General features: G+C 47.7%; 1 protein-coding gene across 3 annotated transcripts in view; it reads left to right on the top strand.

Annotated features, from left to right (window-relative positions):
• DENND2A (DENN domain containing 2A) overlaps positions 1-24833 on the top strand; it is a 398086-nt gene that overhangs the window by 158282 nt on the left and 214971 nt on the right. For 2 of the 3 annotated variants that reach the window (XM_085651922.1, XM_085651920.1), the window contains exon 3: positions 5066-6259. The exons of the other annotated variant lie outside the window; for it this stretch is intronic. In XM_085651922.1, the coding sequence (XP_085508048.1) occupies positions 5066-6259 (1194 nt within the window). The remainder of the gene's footprint in view (positions 1-5065; positions 6260-24833) is intronic. 3 annotated transcript variants of the gene reach the window in all.

The raw sequence follows: 24833 nt of genomic DNA, 5'->3' as shown, positions 1-24833 counted from the left end.
CTGGCACAGCAAATCTGGAGATGGGCAATTCCCCAAAACATCTACCTGTTAGCAGAACATCTCCCAGGGATCCACAATCAAGTGGCCGACCTCCTAAGTCGCCACACACAACAGATCCACGAATGGGAACTACACCCCAAAGTTCTACTCCCCTTCTTCCAAAAGTGGGGACAACCAGACATAGACCTGTTCGCCACCGCCGAAAACACAAAATGCCCAACCTTCGCCGCCAGGTTTCCACACCCACAGTCGAAGGGCAATGCCCTATGGATGAACTGGTCAGGCAGATTTGCGTACGCCTTTCCGCCTCTCCCACTAGTTCCATTTGTGGTACGCAAACTGAAACAACAGTCACTAACACTAATACTAGTGGCTCCCACTTGGGCACGTCAACCGTGGTTCACCACACTTCTGGAACTATCTTTAGTTCCACATCAAAAGCTACGCCTCTCCCCGGATCTATTAACCCAGAACCATGGAGAAATCAGACACCCAGATCCTCAAACACTGAACCTAGCGATCTGGCTCCTGAGGTCCTAGAGTTCGGTTACCTCAATCTCCCTCCAGACTGTATGAATATCATAAAAGAAGCCAGACGACCTACTACTAGAGCGTGTTATGCCGCTAAATGGAAACGATTTGCCATCTACTGCGCTAATAATGACATACACCCATTGGATGCTTCCATCCAAAACATCATTTGCTATTTACTACACTTGCAAAGATGCAACCTAGCGTATTCCTCTATACGATTACACCTAGCAGCCTTGGCAGCCTACTTGCAAAATAGGCAACACCTGTCCCTTTTTAAGGTACCAGCCATCAAAGCGTTTATGGAAGGTCTCAAAAGGATTCTTCCCCCAAGATTGCCACCTGCCCCAGTGTGGAATCTCAATGTGGTTCTAACAACACTCATGGGCCCCCCATTTGAACCTATGCACAAATGTGAATTGCAATTCCTAACATGGAAGGTAGCCTTCCTTATCGCAATCACTTCCCTGCGCAGAGTAAGTGAAATACAAGCCCTTACACTTGAAGAACCTTTCTTACAACTACACCGTAACAAAGTGGTTCTTAGGACAAACCCTAAATTTCTTCCAAAAGTGATTTCCCCTTTCCACCTTAACCAATCAGTAGAACTACCGGTCTTTTTCCCAAATCCAGACTCGGTAGCTGAAAGGGCCCTACATACCTTAGATGTTAAAAGAGCTTTGCTTTATTACATCGACAGAACAAAACCTTTTCGAAAGACAAAACAACTCTTTGTTGCTTTCGCGCCACCACACAAAGGCAACCCGATCTCCAAATCAGGAATAGCCAGGTGGATAGTTAAATGCATCCAAATATGCTACCTCAAGGCTAAACGTACACTCACAGTTCCCCCTAGGGCGCACTCCACGCGTAAAATAGGGGCTTCTATGGCCTTCTTAGGCAATATTCCCTTAGAAGACATTTGCAAGGCAGCCACATGGTCTACCACGCATACCTTCACTAAACACTATTGTGTTGACGTACAGGCCAAACAACAGGCCTCCGTGGGCCAGGCTGTCCTAAAAACTTTATTTCAAACTGCTGCAACGGATACAGGCGACCACCGCTAAGGGGAGCACTGCTATATAATCTATCCTCAGTGTGTGATCTGCAGCTCATATGCCTCGAACGGAATATGCTACTTACCAGTATGCATCTGTTCTTGGCATGTAGAGCTGCAGAGTCACACACGCCCGCCCGCCTCCCCGGGACCTGTATCTGTTCCAGCATCCGTCTTACTTAGACATTACACATGGACATCCTTTCTTTCTTTTCTATATACTCCATCTTTTCCCAACATGGCGAAAAACAATCTGCCGATGGAGTGGATGCCCATGCGCACTGTTGTCCAGGGGAGGAGTCACCAACCTCGTGACCAAAGGCTTCTCCGAAGACAACAACAACCTGCAATCATCCGAGCCCAACACCAGATGGCGATCTTATCCTCAGTGTGTGACTCTGCAGCTCTACATGCCAAGAACAGATGCATACTGGTAAGTAGCATATTCCTTCTATAGCACTTACTACCCCTTACGAGACATCAAAGTGCTTTTCAGCGAGTAGAACCCAAAATGATTAGTTGTGGATTAAATAGGGAAATATGAGTTTAGTATCAGTATAGGGTTAATTATACGAGTTCATTTGAGCGGTGGACATGGGTCTCTTTGTTGTATTGAATAGAGTAGCGGAAGGATAGAAGAGGAAAGAAAAACAGAAGTGTTAATTGGGAGATCATAGTAGTAAGTTGAGGTCTATGATGAGTAAAGAAGATATGGAGGAGGGAAGAACCTGTAGCAAGGGATTAGGGAGAAAGAGAATCAGTTGAAAAAGGATATTTGGGACTAGTCAAAGGGGAGATAGCATGCAGGAGAATTTAGTAGGGTTGTTTGGAAGATCATAGTAGTAAACTGATGTTTGGGGTGAGCCAGGAGTTGTAGAGGAGGAAGGAGTCTAGGAAGGGTGCTTTGGGAGATCAGTGTAGTAGAGTTTGAGCTGAGAGAGAGTGAAGATAGAGGCTAAATTGATAGAGGTGTAGAGTGATGGTAGGACAGAGTAAAGCTTTCGAGAGAGTATTTTTTTTCTTGTCCAATAGGAATAAAAAAATAAATAGATGATCACATAGTAAGGAAATATACGTGTAACAAATATAATATATTGAGGTTTGTGTGTTTATTTTTGTGGAGTAGTGAGAGGAGATATTGATGTAGTGGCTTTCTGTGAATAACTTTGTTTGTGCAGTACTGTTGGTGAGTGGTATTTGAATAGTACAGGGGTGGTGGTGTGTTTTGGAGCCAAGTATGTGGTGGGTAAGAGGGTATGGACAAGAGTTCAGTGTTTGTGTTAGATTTAATCACTGGAACCGGTAATGGGTATGGTGAAGTGACATGCAAGGATTGTATGGTTGTGTGTAATTGGCAAAAAGGGCAGGCGGGTGTTGGTGGATGGTGTGATGGGAGGCTGAGTATAGGTTTTGTCATGATAAAAGGGGCTCTGTTGGGAGCAAGTAGAGGAGAGAGCTGGTGTTTTGTTTGAACAAGGAGTGTGTATTGGGATGCATTAAAGTTAGTATAATGTTTCTTTGTGTTGTGTTAGTAGTATAGGACAGAGTTGTGTTTTGTGTGAGAATGCAGGTGCCAAAGTGTTGTAGTTGGGATAGAATTGTGTGTAAGTGTGGTTTATGGGTTTTTGTAGTGGTTCAATATACATTGAAATCTGTATGAGGTTTGTCTGTGGTGCATGAGTAGAATGCCTTTGCTGATATTGTGTTTGGATTTTGGTGGATTTAGAGTGGTTAAGGTGGTAGCTCGTAAGTGAAAATTGGGCAGCATTTCTGGCCCTAGACCTGACCCAAACAGGCAACTGCCCCGGTCCTCTGCGCCCAGCCCAACAGGTAACTGCTCAGGTCTGCTCCACCCTTAGCCTCGACGCCCTGGATAAGATACCCTGAACCCTATGCTTAAAATTGTCCTATTGGCCAATGGAACCCTAGCCCTAACCAATCAGAACCCTAAACACTAGAGTCAATGGGAGACCTGGCCCTATTAACCAATCGCATTCCTAGCCCTAACAGCCAATCAAAGCCCTAATTCCCAAGTCCAATAGGAAACCCTAGGCCTAATAGCCAATCGGAACCCTCGCCCAAACAGCCTATGCAGCAACCGCTTTGACAAGAGCCACATACAGCAGCACTCAGCACTTGTAAATTACACAGCACCAAGCTTTTAGTTGACATCTACAACATTATTACACCACATCCATGCCACCTGAGCACACACCTAAGCACGAAATACATCAGACCGGAAGTTGAATAGTAGTAAAGTAATTACACTACTAGGATTTTGGGACCTTCCCCTTCTACTTACCCAAAAGTGTGAAAGATCATTTAACTGGTAAACAGGCTGGATTTTCCCACTATCTGAGTTACTGTCACCAGGGGTACTGATAAGTCCGGGTGCCCAAAGTCCAGCTCATTATGAATTGTATCCCAAGGGCCCACTAAGAAATGAGGAATTACCAGGGGGAAACAGCAATTCCAGGTCCAATCTCCTCTGTAATTACTCATTTTATGCCAGACTTTGACTGACTTCATGCTCCTGAAATCTTCAGGTAAAATGTAAGAGATCTGCATATGTCATAACTCGGGTGAGGCGGGTAACTGCTGTTACCAGCCCCATTGGAATTAAGACGCCTCTCGTAATGAGGGCCAAAGTTGTGTGCCATCGAGAACGCTACTGTTCCTTCAGGCACTCGGCTTTCTTCACTGATCGTCAGATGTGCTCTGCATCTAAAGTGCATTACAGCTTTTAAATGCCATTCACATTTCTCCCTATAGATTAGGGAAAATTGTCCCCTATGGAAGAATTTGGTATTTATCAAGTAAAAGCATGCGCCCTACATTGTACTTTTCATTTTGATCCTGGGTGGCTTTGAGTGATGGAGGCAGGGACACAAGTAATTTCCACAGGATGTGAACGTCTGTTGGTGACATGAGGACAAAAGACGGAGAGCTGCAAGTTCTCCAATAACAGATTATTTCTCCCAGGTTCCATCCTCTTATTTAATGTTGCTGTTGTTTTTAGTGGTCATATTTACACTCTGCTTTTGTGTGTTAACTTTGAATACAAGGTAAGGGTCTCTTTGGACCAGAGCCACTGTGGCGCCTTGTAGTATAAGCAGTCTTGTGGGGTTTGTGGTGTGCATGGTTTGGGCAAGTCTGGTTAACTAAAAAGTGTATGTTTCTGTAAGAGAGGTGACAGTGGTTCACCCATCCTGTTTCTATTTTGCCTTGGAGGAGCCTTAAAAACACGTTGAATGGAGCCTTAATTTTAGAGTTTAAAGATGCATGTTGTAACCGGGGTTTATGGCTGTGTTCCTGGTTCAGTTCAGCTGTTTGCAAAATTGATGCAATGTTATTTGTGGGCCCTGTGGCTGCATGACCTACAAAGAGCAGAACCCCTAGGGAAAGCAAGCACTGTGCTAAAAGTTTTCACTGATGGTAATCTGCCTTTTTTTGTTTTCTCGCTTTTTTTTCTAGCGTCGCCTTTGTAGATAGAAAACGTTCAGCAGTTGTCAAGGAACCTGGAAGGCATTGGATTGTTTCTTCTCGTGAGAACTGCTTCAGCACTGCCATTGTTTCTGGAGACAAGGCCACTGCGTTTGGAGAGGATCCCGCACTCGCTCGGAGCCCATTGAAGGTGCTGGCGAACCTGCTGAGGCCTCCGGGGCTGGTTGTGCCAGACCGGGACATGCTGAGGCAGAAAATGATTATCAGTGAACCCACTATGGATCTGGGGGTGAAAGAGCCCAGTAAAATCCTTCGAAGTCAGCTGGGGACACCACAGAGGCCACCACCTCCCAACAAAGCCAATGTGAAGGTGTGCAACATTAAGGACAAGATATCCGAGTGGGAAGGGAAAAGTGAGACACCATCCCTGCTCCTCTCCAGGAAGGAAGGAGAACTTGGGAGGAAAGAGGAGCCGGTCATGCCGTTGATAACAGAAAAGAAAGCGGGAAACGTTGTGGGATCTAGGAATTTGCCACTCAGGAGACTCATGAGTTGGGAACTGGAAAGCAAAGAAAATGATTCAAAGACCAAAGGTGTGGATAAGAACCTGGAATTCAAAGAAAAGAGAGATGAAGGCCAGGCTGCTCTTGGAAAAGGCACGGATAGGAAAGGTGGAGATAAAAGGGAAGTGGAGAAAGACATTCCTTCTGTGCTCTGTCAAGTAAAAATATTTGAGCAAGTCTTAAAAGATGGACCGTCTGAAGTTCCAGCTCAGTTTCCGGGCACTTACTATTCCCCACAGGGCCTTCAGGAGAAGGTGGGGGAAGAACAAGGTGTTACAGGTGGCAAGGACAGGCTCGGCACTGGCCAGCAGAGGAAACCCTTTAGCAACGATGTGCGAGCTGATGAGCCCATTTTTGGCACTTTGGAGAAAGCACAAGCCTCTGGCTTGAAGGGGCGGGAGCGCAATTTGGAGAACGCTTACACAGAACCAGCGGTCCCAGATCAAAAACCTTTCATTAACCCACTCCCAAAGCCCCGCCGGACGTTCAGGCATGATGGGGAAGAGGAAGAGGGTCCAAGACAGACAGCTGCCTTTAAGAAGGAGAAAAGAAACTTACCCCCTCTGCCCTCAATACCTCCTCCCCCTCTCCCGTCGTCCCCACCGCCAGCGGTGAGCAGAAGGCGTTTGAATGGAAAACACAAGACGAATGCTGATCACAGGTGATCTGACTTCACTTCCTTTTTTTTGTGTATGAATTATCTTATTGATAAAATTAAGAATGGCGAAATAACAGCAAATTCAGTGACATGCAAGTCCAGCATATACCCATATAGAGATATAAATGTTGATTATGATACATGCACCAACAGCAAACAATACGAATATATAATATTGGAGAGATGGGAAGAGTGGGGTGAGAGATTAAGCTATAGAAGGAAAAAAGTAAAGAGATGGAGAGGAAGGACCGAGTGAAAGAAGGGGAAAAAAGACAAACTGTAATATTTGTTTCATTTTCAATTCTTTATTAATACGTTCTATTGCAAACCGTACATCAGACTTGTCTCGCCTTCAATTGTGTTTATAAAGCACCTAGGCTCCTCCGCTTTAGGTATGGTGGCATATGTCAGAGCCTTAAAAATCCTCCCGATGAATAGATGCACCAATTCCTCAACACAAGATCACGAAGGGACCGTTCAAAGCTGCCTTCCTACCAGGTTGGGTTAGCACAGGTGTGGAAGAGCTACTGCAAGGTGGTGTGACAGACTAAAGTTTAATCAGTCCTGTGTGGGCTGGCACATCAGTACCTGTCAAGTGCTGGATTTGTAGGGAAGGAGCCAGGATATTGCATTTCATATGGAAATAAAAGATCCAGGCTTCCATGATTGCAACTGGGGAAGTGCAAACTTGAGGTCTCTGCAATCCCATGGTGTAGAAGTCGAACAGGATTTGAGTTTCAATGCAGACAACAGAAAATGGTTCGTATGAGAGCAGAGGAAATGCATATTAGCACATCATATGCCTCTAGGCTAGGGAGCCGTGTGGAAATCCCCTGTAGCTAGAAAATAAAACAGAAAACCTTCCTTTTTCCTAGATCTGAAGGTAAAGATTCCTAGGTAAGGCATGAACATAATCCGGCATATGTAGTCTTAGACAGGACCATTGGTAAGCAGAAAGACCATTCTATTTGCACATGTGGAGAAGAGTCAAACCCAGAAATGCCCGTCTCAGGCAAACGTGTGGCTCTGCTCGTGCGGCAGGACCCAAGCCGGTTGTATCTAGATTCATTAATTAGTGGGTCACCTCATGAATCAAATGCGGCAGATCAATATCAGACCGTTCTTGTTTGAAAAAGAGGAACCAAAAATATGTTCAAAATTATTAGGAAGTGGGTAAACAGAAAGCTTCCTTCCTTTAAAGTGGAGAGGGACAATGCAAGATGTCCTAATCTGACCATCCTATATTTCTAGCCCTGCTTTCATGTTTATATTTAACCATAGTCATCCATGGCTCAATGTGGTTTACTACTTCAGACCTGCAATATTGTCATGTTTTATTTGTTTGTTTAGTTGTTTTATATTGTCAGGTGCCACATTATTTTAGGAGTACTCCCGATAGATTTCCGAGGCCCTCCGGATTTGTGGGTATTTCTGGTCACCCTGCTAAGCTGTAAAAACAGACCGGTATCTCACAGGCCCACACATGGACTATTGTTACAGGATAGGATGGCATAGAGAAGCAACATACCAGTCAGAGATACTCGTAGGGAGTTATATCTACTCAGGGCTACTGGAATTATGCGATAGGGGAGAGCCAAATTATCTGGAAACAGCCATTACAATGATGGTAATTGGACGCGGTGCCATCGCAACGCAACTTTTAAATCGCAGGATCCTTTGCATCGCAAGCATTTACAACGCATGCTATAACTGCGCAATGACATTTCCATCGCATGCGATTACAACGCAAATGCAGCAATGACATTTATGACGTCATTCATTAGGTCGTCGCGACAAACAAAAATTTAATTTGCAATATTGACATAATTATACGACATAAATAATGATTGACAGCTGCGTGCTTTGCGTCATTCAATAGGTCGTCGCGAGTCACGGAAGATGGCATGGGCAGATCAGGGTCTTGGATACAAGATATTCAGGTCACTTTTTCTGCTACATTCAGTGCCTGTGGAGATGAACATTTTCCATGTGTGTCAGATGGATTGAACACTTTTGCCCCACTAGAGGTGTCTTCAGTCATCTCCTTGTTGTCTGCCATTAGATCTGGCTCCCCGCTTGATCCGTGCCGCCGTATGTATTGAGTAAGTCGGCCATGTCTACTATAGTGATATTCACCCAGCTTCTGAATGTTTCCTTAGCGGAAGGTAGGGTGCCTTCAGCATGAAAAAGGGCTCTAGCTATCCCTCTACTAAAAAAGCCCAATCTTGACCTTCTTTTATGTTCAAGTTACAGGCCAATCTCTCTTCTGCCTACCTTAGCTAAGGCGTTTGAAAGGCATGTTAATCGGCAACTTCCATTTTATGTGGAGCAGAATGGGATTTTGTATCCATCACAATCGGGATTCAGAGCGGGCTACAGCACTGAGTCCGCTTTTCCTGATGTCATGGAATACCTGCGTGGTCAATTACTTTCAGCAGCACCGATTCTGTTAAATCTCAGTGCCGCATTTGACACGGTGAATAACGACTCTGCTGTATTGTCTGGAAGGAATGGGAGTGCACGGTACAGCCTTGGCATGGCCTAGAGCTTTCCTGTATAATCGCACCTTTCAGGCGCATTCACATATATACAGGTCGAAATCCCATCTGTTGCCCTCTGAGGTCCCTCATGGCTCCCCCTGAGTCCACTCCTGTTCAATCTATATGTCAGGCTCCTTGCTGACATTCTGGAGACCCATGGCCGGACTCTTTTTAGGTCTCACCTTTGCAGCGAGCGAGACATAAAGTAATCTGTATGTTGGGTGAAACTCCGTGTAATTTGTCATACCGCTTGCGATTCGTTTAACTGTGGCATTGCTGTTCTTATCTTGCTTTCTGTTGGCTGTTGATCCGATAGTAACTTCCGTGTAGTCTGGAAGCAGTGGCGCCTAACTACAGTTTTTGTCCGCTCGCACTTGTTTTTGTGGCCAGTTCCTTATGGGCAAGGAGCAGCCCCGTTGTGCCTGTCATATGGATCTGGCTTGCTCGTCACATGATGAGCAGAGATTCTGGAAGTTGTAGTTCGCCGTGGCAGCGAAGTACGGAAGCTAGCCAACTTGCACCGACAGTCAGCCATTAATTAGGACTCTGCAAACGTATCTCCAGCCTGCAGTCATTGCCACGCAGAAACAATTTGGAAACGAATTTGGGCTGGTCAGGTAAAGCAGAAAGAATTGATTCATCGCTATTTAAAACCGAAGACAACTTCAAAGGAATGCGGATAATTGCGTTTTCTAATGTTTTGATGACTTTTCAATAGAATGTTCACATTACTACATTGTGGAACAACCATTTCAGGGATAATTTACAATTGTTTTAATTTCCTCTGTGACCCCGAGCCCCTCCTAATGTTCTTGTCGGGCTTTTCCACCAATGCATTTACTTGGCAGAATTATGAACTACTGACTAAAGTCCGGAAAACGAAACCCGCATTCAGTGGCCATGCATTACAGATTCAAAATGTAATTGAAAATATACCGTCTGATAACATTGTCTTGGCTCTGTCAGATTTCACTGTGAATTGCCGGTTGCGTGATTTTCGTGGCTATTAACGCATTTCCATCAGCCTTCAATGATTGCTTCGGCGCAAAACTCTGATCAGTTCCGATTTCTGTTCGTAAGTGGCTGTCCGGGCAGGTCATAAAGCTGCAGCCTTAATCTTTCATAAGCAGAACTACAGAGATTCTTGTTACTGCCTAGAACATTATTCATGGAAGCAGCAGCCACCCTTTGCTTTATGGGATAACTGTGAAGGCTCGACTAGGGCGGGTGGCAATCGTTTTTAGGGTCTTTTAGTACATTTCATGCAGGTTCTTTCTCATCCCTGCTTTCGCCCTTTGTCAGTTTTTCTCTTGCTCCTTCTTTCTCCCTATTCTGCCTTTCTCTCTCTATTTCACTGGCTCAAAGCCGATGATAAACAAATCATCAAACACGTCCCCATAAAGGAGTGCTAGCGGACACCACCTGCACTCACTGGCACAAATTAAGCACTCCGCGTTAGCATATATCAAACAAGTTTGGCCACGGGAGGAATAATCACCCTACACTTTCTGCCATCCTGTACTGCCCCAGTGCTCGACATTCCATAACAAAAGAAACCAGCATATGCAACGCAATTGGTCTTGCATTTTCTAGAGTTTAAGGTATTGGCATTGTAAATGACGCCTTTTACTTGTTTTAAAAACCAACACGTAAATAAAAGGCATTTTAATTTAAATGCCAATAGCTCAAAATCTTGCAAATGCGAGACCTATTGCATTACAAATGCTTGTTTTCCTATGTTGATGATACTCAAATTGTGATGTCCGCATCTACTAAGGATAGCCGAAATGCGGAAGCCCTTAGCACCTGTTTGGCCTGAATAAACATCAAATCATTGAAACTTAAAGCGGACAAAACAGAGGTCCTCTTAGTACATAACCATCCATATCTCTCGGGTCCCTATCCTTGGCCATCTACTTTGAGCTCAACCCCCTCTCCAATGCAGGCAGTCAAAAGTCTGGATGTATGGATAGATGACGAACAATCCATGAGTCTTCAGATAAATAAAGTAACAGCGTCATGCTTCAATATCCTTAAGTGGCTGAACAAAATTTTGGCATGTCTACTGGCTTCAGCCCAACGAATGGTTGTTCAGACTTTAGTGATATCCAAAATGGACGACTACGGAAACGTTCAATATCTGGGAGTGGCTATGTGTCTGCTAAAGCGGCCTCAAATTGTTCAAAATGTGGTAGCCCGAATGCTTCTTTGTCGACTTAGGTTTACTTCTACAGCCATTTTGCTTTGTACTCAGCACTGCTTGCCTATCGAGCAGCGGGTCCAGTTTGAGTCCTTATGAAATATCCATAAGTGCCTTGTTACTACAGGGCCACTGTATGTAAGATCTCTGGTTTATGACTACGTGCCAAACCACGCTCTGTTTTCAAGCCATGTTAATCTGGGAATGATTCTCAGGAGCAGGAAGTTGCGGCAGGGCGATTGGTCTTTTCCATATCTTGGAACTAAATTGTGGAATGGTCTGCCACTTTCATTGAGAGCTTGTACTTCGCTCACAGTGTTTCAGAAGAACCCAGGGGTGATTAGCACGCTTTACAAATACGGCGTGATTGACGTGGCTGTTTCCATCTGCATAATATGACGTGCCCGTTTAATTTCAAGACCTGGCTGCTTTCATCTGCATTATACGATTGAATAGAGCACTCTCTTGTGAGGAGGCCAGCGCTGGGAAAGCTGACAAGGTAGCCATGCGCTTTACAAGTCACTTGTAACATAACTGTAAAAGTTAGGTTAATTCAGAAGGGATGCAACACCACACTCGGGGCCAATTAATTTGAATATGTCCAAGAATATCTTTTGGTTTAGCAAAGCAGGTATTTACCGGATTACAGACTACTACTGATTCTTTTTTAGGTCTCGACCTTGCTATCGCGTAAGCGATCGCAAAGCGAGACTATAGAAAGCGGGTTTGAAAAGTGCTCCCAAAAAGCGGATTGCATTGCTAGCACGCGCACAATCACGCGCATCGTGCCGCCTTGCAATCTGCCTTTTGGGAGCACTTCAAAGGGTCCGCTCCCCCGCCCCCAAGCGCGTGTGCGCCACGCTCCGCCAGGCTTGTTGAAATGTGCTCTTGTCGAAGAGCTCCGTGCTGATCAAAGCACCGCTTTGATATTCTTATTTAGTTAAGCAGTCCGCAGGCAGCGTGCACCCCGAAGTGGCTTTAAAAACACAGCTACATTAAAGTGTCGTCGTTAACGGATGTCATGTCTTTAAAAAATGTCTGTAAAATAACTTTGTTTTCAGGTTCAGGTTTACGGCTTTAGCTCTAGGTCACAGAGCCTACAGTAAGACCTCTGTCTGAGAAGAATTCGGTAAACTGAAATAGAAATTCTTCAATCTTGAACGACCTTTGAGAAGCCGAGATATTCTTAGTCACTGCACCGCAACTGCAATTAGATGTGCGTCGTGTGCATTGAAAGCTCATATAGCCCAGTGCTAGCCTATTGCAGCCAAGCTCGTGCCGGAAGCGCGCTGGAAGCAGCGTCTGTAGGCCTCAGAGGCTCAGTGGGCGTCTGCCTTGTTTTTATTTACAGTAGAGAATGTTGTACAAACACTCTTTTAAAAAATATATTTAGGAAAAAAGTGTCACTGTTTAGGTGTTGCCTTTATGTGCTTTGCATTAATGTGTTTTGCGAAATGTGGTAGCTTTTAGAAAGTTATCGTACACCTTTACAGGTATTCTTACATATATAGTTATTGTTTATGATATTTTGGTGCAGTTTGTGGGTCTACACTACCTGGGTTACTAACTGGCGGTGGCTTACCGAAAATTAGGGTACACTTACGGGCGCATAAACATTATTTTTATTTTATATTTCTCAAAGCGCGATTACTGTTGCTTGCTTTCGTGCAACACTGTACAACATCTGTGTAACTTTTAAAATACATAAACAAAAGGTAGGCTCTTTCTAGAGATGTTTGATGCAGTCATTTGTACCTGCACTTAAAGTGGTTGACCTAACTTGCCTAACATACAACATACATGGGAACATTTTTCAAACCTTTTAAGGGAAAACTATAGCAATGCGCTTTAGATTTAGGAAATTGGATTAATTTCTTGCAACATTAATTTTTTGTAGCAATTCCGCTGTTGTCTGTAGCGCTGCGTTACACACTTGTTAGCTGTCCCTTTTGCAAGTCTTTACATAGTATGTGTCCACCAGCTTGTCTCCCTCTAAATTCACCACCGAAAGCAAGACGCCCTGTACTTTCGCCACATGCTGCGCGATTTTTACAACTTCTTTACACGGCAGGAAAGCACCTTCTTATCAATGGCGCCATCGATTTGCCTCTTGCTTTGTTCGTTCCCACACAAGTGAAACATTCCGTCTAATGACTTTTTGCCACCTTCATACAGTTCCAGGTAGAGTCCTTCTTATCAACCGCGCCATTCACTCAATATGCGCTTTCAAGCCACAATTAGGCACACCCTTTCACCATTGCTACGCGTATTCTTACAGCCCCCTTCTATTTCCTAACACTACGTTGGCTTTTGTTTCACTTACATTTAAAACAAGCATTGGCATAGCCAATAGGTCTCACCTTTGGGACCTTATAAGTGTTTAGTCATGCAACAGCAGATGTTGTTGCAGCAAGGATATTGTGCTGCATAACTAAATACTTATAAGGTGCCAAAAGCGAGACCTATTGGCTATGCAGCAGGTTTCCGTGCCTTTAGTTTTAAAAAGATTAGGATGTTATCTGAATTTCTGAACAATAAAACGGAGGGGGTGACTAGACGTTAGGACATGCCTCTCCTCTCCCTGTCCGTCTCACTTTCGTTTTCGGTCTAATTTTCTGCTTTTTCCTACACTTGTATTGTACTTCTCTTTTTTTTTAGCCCTTGTCTCGTTTTTGTCTATTTCTAAATATTTATTGCTTGACTTTTCTTCAGTATTGCTAATTTTTCTTTTTTTGTCTTCTTCGTCCCTGGTTTCTTTTGTCAGTTCCTTCCTCCTTGTCTCAGATTTTCTGCTCTTCCTGTCTTAATGCAACTCTTCCAGTCTGCCCGTTTCTCCTTAGTTTTCCCAGACTTTTCATGTGCTTCTGCGTTTCCCGTGACTTGCTCTGCTTCTAGGAGTGCTTTAGGTGGAGGCATATATCTGCTCTGTTACATATAATCACGGAGTGTCTCAGCCTCAGCCCAGGAGGATACAGTATATACTGCGAAATCCAACCGCCCCCCCTCCACACCGACCTGCACCTCTCTGGCTCTCTCGGCCCTGTGTGTTCTTATACACGTCCCAGACTGATTAAACGAGAGGTCCCTGGTTTGTCACAGTGCATGAACTTTAAAATTAGTCAGAATATTTCGGAACTCGTCTGAGTCACCCGATCAGGGGCTACCCTCCCAGCTGATCTCTGCCATCCCCCTTCCTTCTTACTAGGAACCGGGAGGGGGGCTGGGGGTTCAGGAGTTCCAGGCCCTCTGCCTAATTCTTCTGAGTGGCGGGACCACTTACAGAAAAGAAAACAAACCCCCCTCCACGCTGCGCCTGGAGTCCGTGTAATGAGTCGAGACTAAACAAGCATTAAAAATGCAATAGGTCTCGCATTTACAAGAGTTTGAGCTATTAACATTGCAAAGGGCAATGCCTTTTATTTTTGTTTTTAAAAGATAAATTAAAGGCATTGTCATTTGCAATGTCAATAGCTCAAACTCGCGTAAACGCGAGACCTATTGCATTGCAAATGCTTGTTAATTAAAGCCACTAATGACATTCCATTCCCTTTTCTTAGATGTTTGTCTTGCCTCCTGTTGATTTCTTTTGTTTAGTGAATAGGTTAATGGAGCATATTTCTTGCCTGGCAGGTGCACTAGAGATGAGTTTTGTATGCTTCTTCATCAAAGGCTTGATTGTCCCCTTCACTGATGATAAAGATGACTCAGTCTGCCAGTGTTCCTACAAGACAAAGGATGCCTTTGTTGTGCCACGTACTCACCTGTGAAATTAAATCCCTCAACTTACTCCATCTCTGTAGCGACTGAAGAACCTTTGGTTTGCGTCTACTTCATAGTGGCAGGAGTAGCATAGGGTTCCTCCCACATGGTTTTGCCCTTTGAGTTTTTATTTGAGGAGCTCTCTTTTCTGAGACAGAGGAAACCTTTTTAAGACCTTTCACCTCAGGTAATGAGGAATCCTCGATGTACCCTTTGTCCACAGAGACCAAGGATGCCTCTGTTTTCCATTGTCCAGAGAAGCTCTGGTTTGCTCCTTCTGAGAGGCAGCGTGTCAGGTTGCTTTGACTACCAGCATGACTAAGCGTGACTCCTTTGTTTTCTTTAAAAAATTCCCTGAAACCCTGGCTTATTCTCATCCTAAGTTAACTGGGCACTGTTAGATACCCTCGGGTTTATTGTGTTCTTTAAATTCACTTTTCATTTCATTTCATTTCTCCACTCCCCTGAGATTTAGCAAACCTTTGTTACCATTTCGCTGGAAACTCATGAAGGCCTTGTTTCCTCTTTCTGCTCCCAGAGTGAGGACATCTGTTTTCCCTTTCTTCTTTGAGACTGACCTGGTCTCAGTTTTTAGGTTGTAGTGACCTTTTGGAATCACTCTGTACTTTTTGGGAAACTCGTGCATATACTGCACTGTTTCCAATGAGCCCTCATGCATGTATGGCGTTTACCTTGCGGGAGCAAGCAGTGGTGCCACCTGTTTGCAATTATCGTGCCTGCCGTAAGGTTAATGCTGTAGATGGACTTTACCTTTCGCGGTCGTGGGGCCGCCCTTGTCTAATAGGCCAATAACGCTTGCACATGCGCAGCAGTGGGCACTCTTTCGCCGGCGAATGATGCTCTGCGTGTCTCGTGCGCGGCCTGTACGGCTCTTGCGTGTGCGGTGTAGTGTGTCATCCAGTGTGGGGCGGCAAGAAATAAGGGTGAGGCATGCTGGGAACTGAGCTCTCCACTCTCTCAGCCCCCCCTTCCTTGTTGCAATCCCCCTCGCCTCTGTTCTTAGCTCAGTCATCTAGTTTCATTTCCATTGTCCCCGAAGGCTGGGACAGGTTACCTGGGTAAAGCTTCTTTGTTTTCACTCTCGCATTTGTCGCGCGCTGCCCCTTCGTGTACACGGTCCCATTACAGGCCTACATCACCACGACACTATCTCCACACGTTCAAACCTTTGCCCCAGGACACCTGGGGGTTCCTCAGGCACTCACATCTCATCTGGTATCCTCAAACAAAGCCCCGCTGTCGGTGTCCTCACAGCCGCTCCGGTACCCTCACCACTCACATTCCATCTAGTATCCTCACTGATGCTTCTTCTACATTCTCACAGACCTACACCCCATATAGTATCTTCACAGAAAGCCCCTGGCACCCTCGTATCCACTTTGTACCCTCACCACTCACATGCCCTCTAGCATTCTCACTCACAGTTCCTCTACCACCCTCATACATGCACATTCCATCTGTTATCCTCACGAAAGCACCTCACACGGTTACAGCCATTCTGGTACCCTCACCACTCACATTCCGTCTAGAATCCACCCTCAGGGTTCCTATAGCACCCTCACATACCATCTGCTATCCTCGCCCTTAGCCCTCTGGTTCCCTCACACACTCACAGCCCTCAAGCATATACATGCAAAGTCCCCTTGGCCATATGACGCGCACAGCTCTTTTGCCACCCTCACACATCCTTATCACATCTAGTAGGATCTCACACGGTTCTTGTGGCACCATCTCACACACACATACAGCCGCATGGATCATAGACTCTTTTGGTTTCCCCTAAAAAGGCAATTGTGTTTAGACCCGCGCAAAAATGAATGCATTCTATTTCATTTGTTGCTTTAGTAATAAAAACATGCTGGCACTTCAAGGTTTCAAATCTGAATAGTATTTTGGCCTCACTTCTTTTATGTGGAAACAAGCGATACGTGAGTTACGCTACAGAACCACCCAATAATTCACCTTATAAACTATCTATCCAATAAACCAACAAACTTCTCGATGTCAGAGAGAAATTAAAAAGACATTTCTGAACAGTTAAATCACCTTTACGTGTACAGACCATACTGTGGCCAGGATACTTGCACATAATGAATCATTTAGGATATATTCGTAGCAGTCACCATTCAGGGATTAGTACGAAGAACAAACAACATAAGCGATTCGATGGAACACTTGAGTTATTTATAAATGTCACCATTCCCCTGGGTAGCATGCTATTCCCTAATGTTTTGCATACTGTGCCCTTACAAAGAGGAGGCAGCCATATGCAGATCAGCCATGGCCCTGTCCCCAAAAGCTGTAGCCAGTTCTAACTGCTCTGCCCTGTTCCTGCTAAGAAGGAATATTAAAAAAAACCCTGCCAGTGGTGCACAGGAATATAAACAACCCCTCCCACCAGTCCACATGAATATAAAGCACCCCTGCCAGCGGTGCACAGGAATATAAACAACCCCTGCCAGTGGTACACCGGAATATAAACCAGCATCGGCATAGCCAATAGGTCTCGCCTTTGGGATCTTATAAGTATTTACTTATGCAGCACAATATTCTTGGTGCAACAACATCAACTGTTGCATGGCTAAACACTTATAAGATCCCAAAGGCGAGACCTATTGGCTATGCCAATGCTTGTTTCCCTTTCCATCAGTGCAGGCATCAGTTCGACCTTCATAGGAAATAGAGAATTATTTAGTGTATACAGAAGCACATTTACATTCATCTGTTTGTGCTAGAAAGTACTGTAACTTCTCCCTTCCACTCTTGATCTTGAATCAGTGAAAACCCTAGCTTGTTCCTATCAATGTGAGCATGAGGAGAACGATTGAAGACTCTAATCAAAGGCTTCACTTGTCTGTATAGATGTGTATATATAATTCCTACATTTTTGGGGGAAAGCCAGAATTAATCAAAATGTTTGTAACTGAAGTGCTTAGTGGTAATTGTAATCACTGCCGCAGAAGAGTGATGAATAAAGTATCGCTTGGAGCTAAGGACTTGTCTGAAATTGTAGAGGTGGGAGATACCATAACTCCCTCAATCCAAGTGATTTTGGAGCTGAAGTCCTCACCCCAGGTAAGTAGAAAGTAATACAAAATGTGTGTCCTCTTTATGAGGGTGGATAATGAGGGTGGATTAACCAGAAAAGCCCTGCTCAGCCCAACATGGCTTGAAGCTACGGTCACTCTGGCATTGGATTGTTCTTGTGGGTCAGACCAAAACTTGATTCAAAATCACTGTAATGGTGCCTGGGTAAGGAATGAGATTTTAAGACTAAATAGCATTTGCGATGTTGCAAACATTAGTATCACAGACTTTTAGTTTGTTTTCAATCTCTAGCAAGACCCAACTGACAAATTCCAAAAACGCTAAAGTGGTCCAGTGTAGAGAGGACGTGGCTCAGGTCAGGAGCACCTCCAAGAGTGGGATCAGACTTATCTGCTGATGGTTAATGCTCTGGCAAAGGGTGCAGAAGAGGAGCACAAGTTTTGGTGTGCAACTTAGAGGGTGTATTCTCATTTGCCTGCAGTGCAGTGGAATAAAATACAATATACTATTTGCCTGGCTCCAATAAAGTTCAGCTTCTAATTGGAATTTGGCAATATATTGGCAAAATCCATTTATATGGCTTCTCCCAGGTACTCGAGATGCCGTTATTTTCATGTTAAATCAGACCAACTAATTCTGACTTGACTTTTTAAAATCTCTTCTGTTTATGTTTAAAACGTTTTTATTGAGACAAAACAAACCATGGGGGAGGGGGACAGGAGGCAGGATACGTGGAATACAGTCAAAGAAGAAGGGATGCATCTCCAGAGGGTTGGCAATAGGTGAAGCGTTGGCTCAGAGGGAAGAACACAGTAAATGAACGCTAGAATTACAAGCTGTGGAATCCCACGCGCGTATCCGACACCCAAAAGCAGAGCAATAAAACCCCCCCCAATCAACCCCTCAACAGAACACAGTCCCCCCCCTCCCATCCCCCATCCTCCCAGTACAAAAACAACAACACTCCCCCCTCCCCCCGTCCTATGGTCCCGCAGCAAAGTAGCCCTAACCAGGAAGCCCCGCACAGCCCCCCCCCCCCCCCGCCGGGGGTCCCCATCTCACATGTAAGCTAGTCCGCCGGGGTCACCGGCGGCCGCAGCCTGAGAAGCCTAAGATACCTCGGGCAGGTGAGCTCCCGGAATTCAGTGGACAGCAGCGCTAGAAAGGGTTGCCATAGCTCCTCAAATTGGTCTATCTCCCCCGCAACCGTAAGCGACAGCTTCTCCATCCCCAGCACATGCCAGAGTCTGTGCAACCAACCGGTGATGGAGGGGGCGGTGGATGTGCGCCAGTGGATCAGAATGTTCTGAACCGCAGACCCCAGCGCTATCGCAATCTGCCTACCCCTGCGGGACTTCAGTGGGTACATTAGGTCATTGGGGAGGCCCAGCAGGACATACGCCGGGAGGCGCGGCAGCTCTATGCCAAAGTGCTCATCCACCTCGTCCAGAACTTCCTTCCAGTAGGCGGTCAGCACTGGGCAATCCCATAGGATGTGTGTAAGGGTACCTTCCTGCCCGCAGCTCCGCCAGCACCCCTTGTCAGTGTGTCTATGCATTTCATACAGTCTCTCCGGGGTGTAGTACCAGTATGTGGACACTTTAGTGAAGGTTTCCGTAAGGCCCGTGTGGTATGCAGAGTGCCGCGCCCGATACGCAATTTTGTCCCATTCCTTGTGGCTGAGTGTCCTACCCAATTCCCTGTGCCAACGCTCCCTCCCCGGATTGTAGTAGTGAAACGGCGGGGGTTGTAGGTGTTTGTACAGATCAGTGATCAGTTTAGCGTCGGAGGTCCGAGTAGCCAACCACCGCTCATACGGTGTAATTGGACGGGCAGCGGCGGCACGCACCTGAGGCTGGAGGGCCCAATGCCGAACTTGCATGTAGCGCAATCTGTCCAGCTCCGTCAGGCCGAACTCCTGGCGGAGTTGCTGAAAAGGAACCACTCCTGCCGGGCCATAGATCTGGAAGAGTGCCCTGCAGCCCGCCTGCACCCAGTGGGAGAAAACCCCCGGCTCCATCCCAGGGGAGAAGTCCGGGTTGCCCGCAATGGGCGTGAGCGGCGAAGGGAAGGTGGTAAGGCCCCGGGCCTCACAGACCGCGTCCCACACACGCAGGGGGACCCGCGTAACAAAGGAAGCGTAAAGATTAGCGGGGCGGTGCGCGCGGCGCAGGAATGGAACCTCTTGTAAGGTGCGGCCCGCCACTGCCTGGTCTTGGAAGAGCCAATGTTTGTCGGACTCCCACCTGCTCCACTCCACCAGATAGCGGAGCTGTGCCGCCTGAAAGTACTTACGGAGGTCCGGAATGCCGAGACCCCCCGCTTCCGGAGCAAGCGTGGAGAGGACCCTCTTCATGCGTGGCCTGCGGCCCTGCCAGACAAAGCGGGAGATGTCAGCCTGCATTTGTCGTATCCAGCCCACCGGGGGTTGGAGTGGAAGGGCCCGGAAAAGATATAGTATCTGGGGCAGCACCGTCATTTTGACCGCCGCGATTCGCCCCAGCCAGGACAGCAGGCCCTTGTTCCAGCGGCCAAGCTCGTCCTTGATCTTCCTGCTGAGGGAGGCATAATTGGCCGTAACCATCTCCGACAGTGTAGGCGCCAGCAGAATCCCCAGATACGGCACCGTGGACGAGGACCACTGCATGGGGAAGAGCCGTTGAAGATCCCTCCTGGTTTCCGCAGCCAGGGACACGTCCAGTGCCATCGACTTGCTCATATTCATTTTGAAGCCGGCCACCCCCGCGAAGGCGTCCAACTCTCGGAGGCAAGTAGGCAGCGACCTCCTAGGGTCGTCCAAAGTCAGCAGGACATCGTCCGCATAGAGACTGACGGTGTGGACGTACTGGCCCATCCGGACCCCGACAGCATCCGGATTGTCACGAATCCTCTGAGCAAACGGCTCCATGTAGAGGGCAAACAGGAGCGGCGAGAGAGGGCAGCCCTGCCGCGTGCCGCGCTCGATGGCAAAGCTACCAGAGCTACACCCGTTTACCCGCACCGACGCTGAAGGATGCTTATAGCAATTAAATACCATGGTGCGGAACTTATCGCCGATTCCCAGTTTCTTAAGGACCCGCTCAAGATACGGCCAGTGAACTCTGTCGAAGGCCTTCTCTGCATCAACGGACAACAACATCCGCTCCCCCGAGATCCTTGAGGCCTTCTCCAGAACATGTGTCACCCTCTTGGTGTTGTCAACCGTCTGTCTACCGGGCACAAAACCAGCCTGGTCCGCCTCCACCAGGTCGGGGAGGTGTGGACCCAGCCTGGCTGCGAGAATCCCCGTGTACAACTTGAGGTCGACATTTAGGAGAGAGATGGGCCGGTATGAGCCGCAAAGGGCCCGGTCCTTCCCAGGCTTCGGGATTACCGCGACCGTCGCCCTCAGGAGATCCGGAGGGATGGCTCCCGGTGCGGAGAAAGAGTTAAACAGCCGCGTAAGGACAGGGGCCACGGCCGTGCAAAAAGTCTTGTAGAATAGCGACGTGAACCCGTCCGGGCCCGGGGCCTTGCCATGTTTCAGCCGCGCAATAGCTGAAATCACTTCCTCCACATGGATGTCCCGCTCCAGGTGGTCAGCCTGAGCCGGGTCCAGTACCGGGAGGGTCACCGACTCCAAATAGCTATCGGTCTCCCGTGGCGGGGAGGGCTCCTCAGCATACAGCGCCTCGTAGAAGCCGCGGAAAGACTCCGCTACTTCCGCGTCCCCGGAGACAACCCCCCCGTCCGCGCCCACCAATTCTTTCACGACGCTGCGCTGTTGCGCGACCCGGAGCCGGTGTGCTAGGAGCTTGCCACATCTGTCCCCCCCAGTGTAGTAGGCATGTTTCAAACGTAAGGCGGCGTACTCCGCCCTATCAAGATCCAGAGCCGAGAGGAGCTTCCTCGCTGCCTTCAACTGCCTCCAGACCCTCGGCGCTCCCGTACGGCGGTGGACCTGCTCAAGCTCCCGAACTTGAGCCGTCAACTCATCCCTCTTCAGTTGTCGCTCCTTATTCTCGGCTGCAGAGATAGAGATGAATTCCCCCCGTAGGACGGCCTTCAATGCCGCCCACTGTGTCGCCTGCGAGGTGTCAGTGTTGCTATTGTGAGTGAGATAGTCCTGTATGACCTCCCCGATGCGTTGCACCACCGATTTTTTTGTGTAGAAGTGTGTCCCGGAGGCGCCACACCCCCCGAGAGGGGGAGGCCGCCGGCCACTGGAAAACGCCGATAACTGGAGAGTGGTCAGACAGGGTCAGGACCCCGATGTCCGCCGCCGTGGCAGCGGCACGCATCGGTCCACTCACCAGGAGGTAGTCCAGCCGTGAGTAAGTGCGGTGTGCGTGCGAGAAGAAAGAGTAGTCCCTATCCGTGGGGTGCAGGGAGCGCCAGAGATCATGCAAGTCCATGTCCGCAATTCGGGCCTTCCCAGCCTGGGACAGTTCCCCCGTCTGCGGGAAGCGCTGCGCCGATCTGTCCATCCCAGAGTCAAAGACAATGTTGAGGTCTCCGCCCAAGATAACGTGTCGGTCCGGGGAAGCAGTGACATCCACCAGCGCGGAGTCTAGGAAGCGCTCCTGGTGCTCGTTTGGGCTATAAACGGAGCCAACCGTAAATGCTATGCCTCCCAGGCTCATGCGATACGCAAGGAGCCTCCCCTTCTGTTCAGCACACTTATGCAACACCTCCCCCCGAAAGGAGCTCGCTAGGAGAATGGCTACCCCTGCCGTCTTGTTCGCTGCCGAGGAAAAGAACTGGGTGGGGAACTTAGCAGAGCGCATCCTGTGGCAGTCTCGGGGCAATAAGTGTGTCTCCTGCAAAAGGCAAATGTCCGCCTGCGTCCCCTCCAGCAACGACAGGATCGCCCTGCGCTTCACCGGGTTATTCAGTAAAATCTCTTCTGTTTAGAAATGTTTTGATATATTGAAATCAAATAGATTCTTGATAGAGGTTACTCTATTTTCCCTGACATCGATGCTGCAGTTACAAAAGCTGCTCTGCTCAAAAGAAGAGGGCTATAAAACGTATAGGAAGCCCAAATTTAGAAGCGTGCGTTTATCTGCAAAATATTTGGCTCCATATTAGTTTCATCCCTTCGGGATTCATTCAATGCTATTCTGATTGCCTTTTGTCGACCAGTCAGCTGGACACAACCAACTGCGATGGTATAAGCCTCTGTGCCCGCGTAATCTGCGGTGTTGGCAAGGTGAGTCCGTGCCCAGGGAACAGTGGCACCATTGTGCCTTCACAAAAGCTCTGGTTTTTCCCAATGAAGCAGTGGTATTACAATTTAAAAGAGCCCTTGCTGGAGTTAATGGGCACTTCATGTTCCTTGGGTACAAAGCAGAAACTCATTGGTGCCAGCGTCCTTCACAGAGCCAGTACAGCCATGCTTGTTCGTGCTGTAGTGCTCGCAGTTGGGTAGCGACTTGGACAGTAAACCGAGTCCGCTAGATTGAGGGACTGTGTGTTTTTGAAACGCACCAGAAAGCATTTGTTTTTGATTTGCTTTAAGTTTTATAAATTACACATAATTGTATACAACACAGTCCAAAGGAATCTTCAAATTACATCAACAACAATAGATTGTGAAATAACTGTTTTTCAGTGGACTTTTCTATCCCATTATGGCAATGTTCGAGGCATATGAGCTGCAGATTGTACACTTAGCATAGGTCGCCATCTGGTGTTGGGCCCGGATGCTTGCAGTTTGTTTTTCTTCTTGGACCGTCTTTGGAAGTCACGAGTTTGGTGACTCCTCCTTCGGTCCGTACTGCGCATGGGCTTCGGCTCCATCCTCAGATTGTTTTTTTCCGCCATCGGGCTCGGATGTGATACTTCGTACTCCGGCTTCGAACTTCTACGGTTCCAGCCTCGACGGAAAATCCTCGATTCTTCGAGTTCCTTCATCATCTTCATCTCTCGAAGCGGCACTTTTTCCATCCCGTACATCGACACCGGCCTTCGGGCCCTCCGCGACTCCGGTCCCGGCCGATGGAAAGGACTCCGTTTAAAAAGTGCCCAAAATGTGGGTCTAAATTTCCCCACACCGACCTCCATCAGGTGTGTAACCTTTGCCTCTCTCCGGAACACGAGGCTCGAGACTGCCCCGCCTGCAAGTCTTTTCGATCGAAGAAAACGATCCGAGATCGAAGGGCTCGACGCACCATGGCGCACTCATCCTCGACAGCTCCACCGGACATCTTCGGAGACGACGCCGAAGCTTCGGGGCAGACACACACCGAACTGGGAGAAGACATCGTCAGCGCTTCCGAGGCCGACGACTCCGACCTGGAGGACGTAACACCAGGACAGCGGGCCGTGAGTACAATGCCCCCTCCCAGCCCCGCACCGAAAACCAAAGAGACTCCGGTTACTCCCTCGCCTGCCGGCCTGGGCAAAACCAAAACCAAAGCCTCGATCACCCCACCTTCGGGCCCGGTGTCGAAGCACTCAAAGTCTCACGGCAGCTCGGGATCGAGCCAGCCGACGCCCGGTGCCGATAAACACCACTCGGCACCGAAGCCTGCAAAATCCAGCTCGACTCCGAAACCACCGGTGCCGAAGCCTGGACACTCGGCGCCGACCAAACACAAACAGAAATCGGTCGGCACCGACGCTCCGGCGCCGAAACAGCATTCGACGCCGAAACACACGGAGACCTCCAAAAAGCAGGGCGTACACAGAACATCGAAACCTCCGGTTCCGAAATCGCCGGTGCCGACAGACGACTCGGCGCCATTGGCTCTGTTTACACCAGACCCTTTACAAAAGACTTTGTCCAGAGATCCAAAGACTGGCCTTTTGACTGTGATTACTAAGAAGCGTCGCCTTGAGGCTCCGGCTCCTCCTCCTCCACCCAAAAAGAGGGACTCAGCTACTTCTCCCCTTAGAGTACCCTCCCCACTGCCACCCCCCCCTCCCACCACCACCCCCTCCACCTTTACCTCACTACGATCCGGCCCCATCCCCAGACCCGGATGACGGGGACCCGGACAATGACCCAGGGGACGCCCCAATGGAT

This window comes from Triturus cristatus, chromosome 4_1, assembly GCF_964204655.1.
Source record: "Triturus cristatus chromosome 4_1, aTriCri1.1, whole genome shotgun sequence".
Classification (NCBI taxonomy): Eukaryota; Metazoa; Chordata; class Amphibia; order Caudata; family Salamandridae; genus Triturus; species Triturus cristatus.
This window is presented reverse-complemented; position numbering and strand designations above follow the sequence as displayed.